At 47.4% G+C, this 12,172-nt stretch overlaps 1 protein-coding gene across 1 annotated transcript in view; it reads left to right on the forward strand.

Annotated features, from left to right (window-relative positions):
* NDST2 (N-deacetylase and N-sulfotransferase 2) overlaps nt 1–12,172 on the forward strand; it is a 127,613-nt gene that overhangs the window by 110,712 nt on the left and 4,729 nt on the right. The window contains 7 exon segments of the mRNA XM_009641998.2: nt 1,425–1,610; nt 2,008–2,136; nt 7,239–7,421; nt 8,218–8,314; nt 9,666–9,789; nt 11,316–11,490; nt 11,739–11,909. Of these exon segments, the coding sequence (XP_009640293.1) occupies nt 1,425–1,610; nt 2,008–2,136; nt 7,239–7,421; nt 8,218–8,314; nt 9,666–9,789; nt 11,316–11,490; nt 11,739–11,909 (1,065 nt within the window).

Genomic DNA, 12,172 nt, shown 5'->3' on the forward strand with positions numbered 1-12,172 from the left:
TGAACCCCAGTACTGCAACTCAGCTGCAGTTAAGAAAGGCAGTTCTGAAAGTTTAAATTGGTGTGTGGCTCCTGCTGTATTCAGGCAAGAAACACCATTTGCATGCCTGCCTGTGCAATGGGAAGTGCTTCCTGGCACCTGCATGGCCCCAGGCAGCTCCACTACATTCCAGGGTGCAAATCCCAAGGCTCTTGTTTGCTGAGGTGTGAATTTGTAGCATTACCATCCAAATCCAATTAACTTACAAACTCTGGCAGTGAGAAAGCATTTCCTTTTCCATCCTTACTCACTGTGGTTTTGTGAGGAAGTCACCTGGTCGGTAGTATAAAATGCTCTGTGTGCTAACAGCCCTACTTCTGGCCTCCCCAGACAATGCTGAAGGAAGTTACTTATCTAGGAAGTCCAGGGAAATTCCCTGGGTTTTGGCAGAGGAGGGGGAAGCCTTGAACATCCTGCGTTGCTGGAACAATGACTGTTTGATGCTTACAGACCAGAGTTGGATATACCATACATGTTTCTCTGAAAAGAAGTGTCCTCTTCACCTCTAGTTTGGTTCTTTTGATGGTAATCCCCTTGGGAATAGCAGGCTGCTGTCTTGTGTTCCCATGACACACACAAATTGGGAATGATCTTGAATTCAGAGCACAGTTACAGCATTATAGAAACAATTTAGGCTCCTTGTTTCCCTGGTTAAATAACAGTGCAGTCTTTTGCAAAGAGAGACAAAGCACAGAACACAATTACACGTATTTAATGTAAAACAGGCTAGTGGTGGGAAGGAGAAGGTTGTTGCTTCATTTAGGGGCTCTGGTTTTATTGTACACTACCAGGGCAGAGCTGTCATCTGTCATATTGTTACCAGAACCACATAGTGGAATTAAAAACCATGAAATTCAGATATTTCCTGTCATTTTAGTATAGCTGCAGGCCCCGTATCTTCACCCTCAAGAGTCTCTTGCTTCATGTCTGCTTTTCTTCGAATTGCTAGAGACAAGACAGATCCCAGTTGTCACGTTCCTTTCCTTCTACTCAGTTAAGGAAATTTTGTTTTCCTCTTCTAGTGACTCAGATCTAGGCATTGTGGGAGTGAGATACGTCACTTAACAGCATTGATTAGTTTGTAGTAACCAAGGAGCCTGACCTGAGGCTTGTGAATTAATTTGATTTGTCACACCTGCAAGCTACAAGACCATTCTTACAGCAGCTGTTACCAGTGCTGAAAGTCCTTGTTGGTACACAGTCACCCTTGTATTTCTACAGATGCATAAAACAAGAAGTACAAGCAGTGTTTCAGATTTCCCAATCCTGAGAGTTTTCATGTTACTCTGTCACCTTGCTCCAACTTGGAGTCTATTGCTAAGTACGATCCTTATTAAGGATATTAGTTAAATATTGAATGATCAAGCTGCATATTCTGCTTCCAGGAGCATGGGATTCCTACAGACTTGGGCTATGCTGTAGCGCCCCATCATTCTGGGGTTTATCCTGTCCACACACAACTCTATGAGGCATGGAAATCCGTTTGGAGCATCCAAGTAACGAGTACGGAGGAATACCCACACCTACGGCCTGCCCGGTATCGGCGTGGATTCATCCATAATGGAATCATGGTGAGCAGAGTCCACTTTCCTGCCCAAGGGACAGTTTTCTAGTGACCTGCATTAGAGACCTCAATCTTAGTATCACCAGTGTTTCCAAAATCATTAAGTCAAGCAAAGAGAAAAAACTTGGCTAAAGCCAGTTTCTGTGTTTCTCAGTACAATTCAGAGTTCATTACTGAACAGAGAGCAAAACTAAGCACAAGGAGACTAAACTGAGATGCCATTGACTTGTTCGTACTGTGATGAGTAAATGGTTGGGAGGAATATCAGAAGAATCCTCTGAACCTGTGTTGCTTATGTCCATTACTCTTTATATTGACCCAGAGAGTGCTGCTTTGACACATTCACGTGTAGATTCTGCTACATCTGCCTCTTATCTAACTTTGCTTTTCTCCGATATTGCCAGGTTCTGCCTCGACAGACCTGTGGTCTTTTTACCCACACTATCTTCTATAATGAATATCCCGGTGGCTCAAAGGAGTTGGACAAGAGCATTCGTGGTGGTGAACTCTTCCTGACAGTGCTCCTGAACCCGGTAAGCTCATCTGAAAAGGGGAATCGGTGCACAGGTGTCTCGGCTTCTGTGCCTGATGTGGGAAAAGGACTAGATCCTACAGGGGATTCAGTATAACCACCTGTCATGGTGTGGGTATCTCCAGTGTGATGCTAGGGAGATGTGAAAAAGAGGGCCAAGGAAGTACTGGCTAGTTAATGCTGCTTGGCTTTAACACTTAATGACAGTTTTGAGTGTTGACAAGTACAACACTGCAGATAGAATCTAGCCAGGGTGACAGTGCTGAGCATGGCCCAGCGTAGAGTGAGTGCTAGCTAGGCTGCTGCATCTTCATGAATCAGAAGTGAGATGTACCTTGGCTCCTTCTGTTTGACACACATCTGCCGCCTGTTGGCTTCTCCCCTGGCTCATTGATGAGTTTTGTTCAGAATAATTGCTTTCTCTGGGCTTTCGTTATGGAGTGTTCTCACCTTTCTTTCAGTATATATACACTTGAAACAATTTCCGAATGCTTTTTTTGTGATGTAGCTGTTGCCCTAGGGCATTTTGGGGAGATCTGGGTGTTTCTTTTAACACAGGTGTTTCTTTTTCCCTTTCAGTACTTGACAGTTCTGTCAAGCTACCAAGCTAATGTAGTATCTTCAACACCCTGCAGTCCCTTCCCCATTCTTAGCCATGGATGACAAATCACATGAGTTTCTCACTTCCCATTGAAGCTGGGAAGATGTACTAGGTAGCAAGACACAGAAAGAAGGGATCATATTTAGACAATCCTGAATGGATAGCATTAGGAGATGAAGCTTTGTAGCCCTCTCCAACCACAGATCACTCGCTATCACTTTCCTGCTTGTTGGTTGCAGCAGGAAGACGTGCTGCTCTTTTTGATTGTACAGTAACTTTCTCAATTCCCCACCTGAATTTCTTTCTTACGAAAGCTGATTTGGTACATGTTGTCCTCCCTTTCTCTGAACAGACATTGCCCTCCCAGGTTTAGACAGTGATTTTAGAATGTCTACCTCTATAGCCACGCCTGAATATAATGATGTTTAATCTCTCCTTTTTTCATGACTTCCAAATTTCTGCCTTCTTACTTCTCCTTTATACATCTTTTCCACCAGTGCCTGAGTATGGGCAAGAAGCCATGCAGGCAGATCTGACTAGCTTCCATGGGGGGGAACCCTGGATTGAGTACTTCTTTGTGGGATTTGTCATGTAACATCAGTGTGGCTCTGCTCACTGTGGTGTTTTCTTTCATTCCCTCCTTCTTTTGCATCTTGGTTGCAGGGTTGAATACACAGCTTTAGCCACTTTTGGTTGGGGCTGTAGAGGCTCAGTGAATCAGAAAATCAAGCTTTTTCCCTCAATGAGTTTAATTTTTTCTTGTCTCTTGCTTTTCCTAATGTTCAGTACCTCTCTACCAGAAGTAGAACTGTGATAGTGAAAAGACACCCCGCAATGTGCTCTAGGTGCATCACACAAACAAGCTGTAGGTTGCAAACTGTTGTTTCTGAAGGATAGCCTGTGACCAGCTCTGGCTTGGTCTGTGATCCGCAGAAGGTATGGGTCTGTAACAGCCCTAGCTAAAAAGCTGTAGGGGTTCATACTTCCAGGCCTGGAAGCTAACCTTATGTCCCCAAGATCTGGAAGCCAGCCTTCTGTCCCCATCACCTGAGACAGAATTGTTATCTTTACACACAACAACCAAATCTACCTGCTTAATAAAAGTCTGTAGTAAGGAGAAGGCTATTCTTTACATTATGTATGGAGTGATCAGTCAGATAGGAACTTCTTTCTTCTCTGTGACCATTGCTTTTCTGGGCTTCTGTTCCCATATGTTGGGTGAATCTTACCTTGTCCCACTTGGTAATTGTCAGATCTTAAGGAATGTCTGGAGAAATAACCACTGTGAAACTTAAGAGCTCTAGGTTTCTCCTGCAAAAACCAGTTCCCAGACTGTAATACAGAGACCATTGCTGGTCTAGGAGGCTGTGCCAAGGAATTTATAGAAACATAGTTCCTAGAGTTACCCATTAAAATCTGCTGATAAGCATGTGATGGTCGAAGCAGCTGGCAGTAATCTGTAATCCAAAAAGTTTGGGAAGATTGTGCTCTGGTACAGGATGAGCTTATTTGCCAGATTTACTGTTGGCTTTTCATGGTGACTTTTAAAACTCTTTCAGGCGCCTTCAGATGCTTCCGATGTTTACATTTTGCTTCCTTTTGGCAGTGGAGCATTTCTCTCTCTGTCAGCAGTGGAGTGCTGTGCTCTAAGCTCCTCTTCATTGCTTGTGTTTGCACAGTGACTCAGACCCTTGCATTCCTCCCCTCACTGATAGAGCCATCTCCTGGACCTGATAGAAAGCTGGCCAGCCCCGCAGCCCCAGCAGTGATCCAGGGCAGACTTGGACCAGGCTCTTTCAGTCCTTTTTGGTGTTTCCGGCTCCCTTTGAGTGGATATACACATGCAGGGGTCTCCAAGCCTGTATGCATGTGATTAACTCCACAGTGCAAACAGAAGATGTTTGATCTTCTGACTAGTGAACAAGGTCTGATGTCAGGAAGGAGAATAGCTGTTGATGTTCAGCAGACAGGCTGCATGTGCCCAGTCACTGTTTCCCAGAAGCAAAGAGCATCTTTATGATCACTTTTCACAAACGCTTTTACTCACACTAGGCAGGCAGGTTACTGCTGTGCCCACAGCTGCTTGTTATGTATTGCAAGGATGCTCATACCCTCCTGTTTTCTGTATTCTAGGCTCTCTGTGACTTTTCTTCTCATCTTTCCTTAGTGTAAAGGAAAGGGAACCATGGCGTGCTGACGGTGGAGGGGAGGGGGAGAGAAGGGAGGTGTTATTACCAAGCCAGTCCCCCGGGGTCACTGGGTGTGGATGGGAGGGAGAGAGGGGTGGGACTTGAGTGTAGCTATCTCAGAAGTAGTGCTCAGAACTGTTTTGGCAGCAGTAGCTGTGACGAGGCAGAGCATGCTGCCAGGCCTTATTAAACAGTACATATGTGTTACAGGACGTGACTGCACACCCAGAAGTACAGGGAAGTGGCTCTTTGGTTGGTCTTGTCTGGTCATCTTCTAAATGCAGTTGCTTGGGACTGTTTGCAGGTGACAGCATTACCTGTGTGAGACATTTTACTGAATGTAATCAGTCTTGAGACACAGTTGCTAACCTGGATCAGGTGTGGGCTTTTTTTATTCTGGAAATCTTGAACAGGCCCCAGGTGATGACCTGCGTCCTCCCTGCTGCAGTACTTGGTTTATGCCAGTGAGCCAGACGCTTCATGCAGCAGATTTTTCCTCTAAATGTTTCACTAGCAAATCAAAGGGATGAGCCACCCTTTGCTGTCACACCACCTTCCTGGTGTCTCTCAGAAATGGGCAAAATATGTGAGACGCATCCTTTTGCTGCCTTATGTGCTCCATGGCATGGCCCTACAGTTACACAGAAGATATTTCTGTCCTTTGCTCTGTGGATTTAGCACATTGTTTTTACACAACAGCACCAAGCACACACTGCTCTTTGAAGTGTAGGTGCCAGAGCCTGTCTGGCAGGGCCTCTCTGTCAGCTCAGTAGGAAACCAGAAGTGAAAAACTCACAGGCAGACCAATGTGATAAGTCTTTAACTGCTTACTTTCCATGTGTCCCAGAGTCCTACCACTGTTTTCTGTTGCCTACCCAAGCGCCTTGCAGACAGCATTAAATTCACAGTGTCTCGAGGATGGCTCAGGCATAAAGAGCTACTGTCAGTACCTCTCATTGCACTGATACCAGTCCATGGTGACACTGGGCAAAACACTGAATTCGGACCTCCTGAGTGCCAGCAAATGTCTTCATCCCAAGACCATCTGTCTCCTGCTTCCCCCTTTTGTTCTTCCCCTACCGTGAGTGGAAAAGCCATTCCTGCCCCCTGCCAGGGAAGCCTGTTGTTGCCTGCTGACCTTACCGGGCATCATCAGGATTCAGCCCTGAGCAGTGGGTGCTGATTGAGGTCTCTTCCCCTCCCTGCACTAGCAGACACTGGGTGGGGAGTGCTAAATCATCCACGTAGTCATTCGTTCTGCCATTGGCCTTAGTGTTCTGCTTTCATTTTGCTAACTTCTGGCCATGGTGTGGTTTGTGTCTGGCAAAGCGGTGGGATGCCCAATTCCATGGGACCTGGCAAAGCCACACACCAGAGTCAAGCTGACAGCAGTCTTCTGCACTCTTTTCCAAAAGTTAAAATACCGAAAAACAGACAGGAGAGAAATGTATATGCTTGAGAGAAGAGATGGTTTGGCAAGGCAGAGATAGCACACCAGCTCCTGAGCACAGCAGTGCTGGGGGGGCTTCCATGGGTGTCCTCAGGCTTGTCAGCACAATTTTCAGGGGCTGCCTATGCTGAAGGCTCTTGCAAGCTAAAACCTTATCAGCTGGTGTCTGTTCCTAGGACAATGTCCTAGTGCAATGTCTCTTTGCAGCCCATGTTCAGATCTCCAGGTACGCTTGTTTGTATTCTGAAGTGTGAATTGCCATTTGTTCCTTTACATTTGAGATGTCAACTCCAAATTGAATGAAAGCTGACAGGGTGTGGGCCTAGAAATAACTCCTGGCCCCCTGTGCCTTGGCCTGCAGCGTGCTGCCCCTCCCTGGCTTGCCCCCCCCCCGCCCCGTGCTGTAGCAGGCACTGCAGCTAGAGAGGTTGCCCTGGTTGCGCCTTGGAGAGGAGGGGAAGCTCCTGGTCTCCCATGAAAAAGGCTTTGCAAGGTTTTGAGTAGAAGGGAGTCACTGACTAACCCTTGTTCCCCTAAATGTCCCAGAGCCACTTGAATGAGATTTTGAATCTGTTCTGGACTCACATCCAGGGCTCAGTTATCACCCTCCCACACCATTCCCCGGGGGTTACCAAGAGGTCTGTGTCCCTCCTCTACTGAGTTCCTCCTGTCTTGCTAGCACTACATTTCTTTCATTTTTCATCAAGGCAGTGCTTTATCCTGGCAGATGGACAACATTCATCAACCCAGACAGCCAGGGCAGTCTGGGATGTGAACAGCCTCTTGCTGACAGTGGAATCAAGGTAGGAGGACACAGTACTGTTACCTGATTTACCAGTATCCCATATCTTTCCTATTTTCAGATCAGCATCTTCATGACCCACCTGTCCAACTACGGGAATGACCGTCTGGGACTGTACACTTTTGAGAGCCTGGTCAAGTTTGTGCAGTGCTGGACCAACCTTCGCCTGCAAACTCTGCCCCCTGTCCAACTTGCAAAAAAGTACTTCGAAATCTTTCCCCAGGAGAAGAATCCCTTGTGGCAGGTGAGAAGGCAGCTTTAACTGCTCCTAGTGGTTTTCCAAGAGGTATGTCCCACATTTAAAGTGTGGCAAGACTGCTGATCAGAGCACAGAGGGGTAATGCATAAAGCTTTTAAGTTTAACCTTTGTGGCTTGAGGCTGCAAGTGGCCAGTTGCAAGGTGGCAGGGATGGGGAGTAGGAGCAGTAGGACACAGTCATGGTGTGAGCTTAGGGACAGGGATGGCTGTCATAAGTGACTGGGGGGGGCAGGCTTGCGGGCATTTGGGTTGTTAAAGGGCTTATATTAGAGCAAGCTGCTGTGTAATGTTAAGTGTGCGAGGAAGAACCCTGGTTGATGCTGGAGGAGCTTGCAGGCATGTTAATGTGATTAATCTTAAAGTAATTTCACACTGCAAAATTCGTGTTCATTAAATAAAAACATGCTTATTCCATTTTATCCCAGTGCAGCAGCTCTCTGCATAGTAATGAGCAGATGAAATTAGCTGAAGGTGATAGAGTTGTCTTTCTGCCAGAAGTTCACAGATGCTGAGCTGTACTGTCGTGGTGGCTACATAGGGCAAGGCCTGTGGTTAACACTCTCAGAGGGACTTTGGCTCCTGTACCACTTTGGAGCTTTCGAAAATGTTCCCCTGTGGTTTTATTTAACTCTTCTTGATGCTTGGCAGAGCAGCAGTGTGGCCGTGAAGTGTTGTTCTTCACATGCTAATAGCATTTTCCCGAGAGGACTGGCCTGCCAGCTTTTCCTCCCTTTTCCATTAGCTCCTGTGGTAATGCTTAATCCCATCACTTGTGCTGCAGAATCCCTGTGATGATAAGAGGCACAAGGATATCTGGTCCAAAGAGAAAACATGCGATCGACTCCCCAAGTTCCTCATCGTGGGACCTCAGAAAACTGGTAATGTGAATACTTTATCTGAAGATAGATTGTGGCTTCCCTCTCATTCCTCCAGAGAGGAGAGCTGGAAAGGTCTGCATTGTAGATCTGTATGGCTGCCCTTTGTGCAAGCTGCCAAATGGCCGCAGAGGACATTTCAGAGAATCTCAGATTTGTTCGAACCTAAATCTGGCAAGTCCATCAGTACTTTGCACCCTGGCACTTTGCTTGGCTCAGTCCTGATTTGCAGGGAAAAGCCCTACCTGCAGAGTCGTGTTTTCGCTTTTCCACATATGCTTAGAGAATGTGACCTTTCTTAGTGTGTCACAAACACAAGCTGTCCGCAGGGCTCAATGCACACGCTTAGCAAAGGTTACAAGGAATGCCTCCTAGTGCTTTTATTGCAACAGATCTGTGTACCCACTGCATGCTCCATGTCACTGGCAGTGGGAGGTAGAGATCCTCTTTTGTCTGACCTCTGTCACCACCTCTTAACTGCTGTGGCATTGTGGTTGGTAGTGGCATGGCTGTGTGTACTGTCCTGAGGAGTCCTTTCTTGGCTGAAGAGAGCAAAATCTCTTCAGCCAAAGCCAGGTCTTCAAACATTGGCTTTCTCTGTAGGGCAGTGAAACAGCAGCTGCCAACCATGCACAGCAAATGGTGATCCTGGCCTTGGGAGGAAGCTTTTCCCAGCCAAGCTGCTGCCTCCTGCCTGCGTCCCTGTGAAGCTCTGTTGATGTGTGTGCAGCATGGGCCCTCCTGTATCACAGCCCAAGCTGCTTGCAGTGGCACAGTAAGAAAACCCTTCTCTTGGCTGATTTATCGGCCTGCTGGAGGCCTACAGCTGCGTGCTGAGCAGGATTATCGGGTTTGGCTGGGTAAAGGGAAAACATCTAGAGCAGAGGCAGGCCAAGGCATCTCTAGCTGGATTCTTACCCAAGGACAGTAGTGGTGTCCCTAGCACAGTTCCTTCCCAAACACATGATGCTGTCCTGCAGTGCCCAGGCCACCTCCCGTTTGGCAGGTATGGGTCCTGCCTCATGACAGCGTGGCTGTGCCACCAGGAAAAGAAGGCATGGGGGTAGTCCAGCCATAGAAGAACACAAGATAGCTGACATGGGTGACAGCTGTCATGCTAAGGAGGTGACTTAAATCAGCTGCATGAGCTGAAATGTGGGACTGAAATGCTGAGTCAAGTTCAATCCCAAAGTGCTTGGTGTTGCTGCTCTTGTAACCTGCATCAGTTAAGGGGTGGGTTAGCCAGGCATGGTAGGAGCGCGCCCACTTGGGGACTGGTTTTTGCAGTGTAAAGCCTTTCATTCAGCCAAGCATTATGTGTGACCCACGTCCCGTTAACTGGTTCCTGTTGCAGGCACAACAGCTGTGCACTTCTTCTTGACCATGCATCCAGCTGTCACCAGTAACTTCCCCAGTCCATCCACCTTCGAGGAGATCCAGTTTTTTAATGGACCCAACTACCATAAAGGAATCGATTGGTAAGAATCCTGACGCGTGTTCTTCTGTGATAAGGTGCACCCATGTTGTCTTCTCCTGAGTCTCTCTGTATGTCCACTTCAGCCACCCTAGTAGTGTCTCTATTCCTGAACAGCTGTTTTCATTGCGATTGCTCGGCATACATTCTCTGTTTTCCTGCTAACCCAACTGCTTAGTCCCAGGAGCAGGACAGGTAGTTTCTGATATTGGTGACTGTTTGCCAGGAGATTTCTAGGCATGATTTAGCTTTAAAAATTCAGTCTCTGTTCAATGCACAGCTGTCATGAGACTTCTCCTCTGACATGCAAAATAGACAACAGCGTGCTCATAGTTCTTCCATGGTTTCCGAGTTAAGACATGTAGGACAGAGGGGACAACCTCCATGCTGTTGTTGGGGCCCTTTAGACTGTACAGAGACAAGACTGCATTCCTTCCACTGGCTCCAGTGTCTCTTTGGCCACCTCCATAGCCTGTTCTTTACCTGTACAAGTACGCAATTTTAATAAAATGTTTCCACCTGGCAGGGAAATACAAGTGTCACTATAGCACTATTATGCCACTATGTTTCCAGACAGAGAAATTTTAAAGTTGTTTCTTGCTCGAAGCATGCGCTTTGGGTCCCCTGTGGCACTGCACACCCTCATGCATGGCTCTGAGGGACGGCTCTGTGGCAGTAAGGCATTCTACCGTGGGATTTCTTTGCCCGTGAGCTGTGGGAGATTTTGTCTCACTTCTCTAATCATTTAGAGGACTGTTGATACTGGAAGGCGGTTGGTACGTGAGTGAAGCTCACATGAGTCAAGCACTACAGAGCAGTTGTACTGGCTTATAGATAGGCTTAGAAAGCTTAGGCTTTTATGTGCATCCCCTGGAAAAGTCATGCAACGTGAGTGTAGCATCACATGCAAGAAGAGAATCTTCGTGTTTAGGATGGAATTTGAGTTCATTGTACAGCTTAAATTTCAGCGGAGACCAGTCTTCTGGTGCTTTACAGTGTCCCATTCCCCCATTACCCTCTACCCTACCATTATTTGAATGTCTTACAGTTTCTGCGTTACAAATTTCACAAGCTCCTGTGAGGCACACCAGAGCTCTTGACCCTGTGTTTCAGCTACGAACTGAGGTACAAAGAGAGAAATGGTTTAGACAGGTCTAAACCACGTGGTCAGTGGCAGGGCAGGCAGCTGATTGGGGCCTCACTCTTGGGACAAAACCCTCTTTTCTCCTAGACCTTGCTGCTAGTACCCTACCCTCAGCCTTTTCCTTCTGCTGCCTGAGGACTTGGGGAACACGCAAACAAGCAAAACACTTTCTTACCCTTTTATCACCTCCAACTTTCTGTGTTGTGCTCCACCACCCCTTTTGAAGTCGTGCCTCTGCCAGCTCTGCACCCATTTGCCCATTCATTGCGTTGCTGGGGATGTGCAGTTGTTCTGTGAACTGTGTTGAAGAGCAAGGGCACCATTTTGTCACGTGCCATTTCCTTGTTTGGGCCATGCTGCTCACCAGTGTCCCATCTGTTCGGCAGGTACATGGAATTCTTTCCCATCCCCTCCAATGCCAGCACAGACTTCATGTTTGAGAAGAGTGCCAATTACTTTGACACAGAGGTGGTACCAAAACGTGGTGCAGCCCTGCTGCCTCGAGCCAAAATCATCACTGTTCTGATCAACCCTGCTGACCGAGCCTATTCGTGGTACCAGGTAACTGCCCTGCGGGTGAAGGCCAGAGACAGATTCCAGCGGGGTGAGGTGGAAAGCCTGGGGCAGAGACCCCATGGATCCACTTCCACAGAGGTGCCAGGGCAGATGATGCAGGCTGCCTGCAGCGTGGGGACAGAGTTACATACAAAGGCATCGGTGGATGGTTGTGCCGAGTCATGGGGTCTGCACGGAGATGTGTAAGGTGGAATTTTGTGTTCCTGCTCCTAAACTCAGCTTTTTTTTTTCAGCACCAGCGTGCTCACAATGACCCTGTGGCGCTCAATTACACTTTCTACCAAGTGATCTCTGCAAAATCTCAGGCCCCTCAGGAACTGCGCAACCTGCAAAGCCGATGCCTGCTCCCTGGCTGGTATTCAACTCACCTGGAGCGCTGGCTAACATACTACCCCTCTGGGCAGGTAGGAGGTTTGGCAGTAGAGGCTCTCATGGAGCCCCTTGTAGCTTTAGTGGAGAGGAGAACAAACTGTAACACGTGCTCTCCCTGCCCCATTGTTTTCATTTCACCTTCTGTCTTGTCTTTTGGAAGAAGCTACCACTTGCTTCCTCCTGTTAAGAGCTGGTAAGACATCAAGCTTGAATATTGCAATTTTGCACTTCGTTGTATTTGTAAAAGTAAATGAGTGCAAGAGGATACTGTGATCTCCCAGAGAGCTCCACAATA

This window comes from Egretta garzetta, unplaced genomic scaffold (genome assembly GCF_000687185.1).
Source record: "Egretta garzetta isolate BGI_Z169 unplaced genomic scaffold, ASM68718v1 scaffold56, whole genome shotgun sequence".
Classification (NCBI taxonomy): domain Eukaryota; kingdom Metazoa; phylum Chordata; class Aves; order Pelecaniformes; family Ardeidae; genus Egretta; species Egretta garzetta.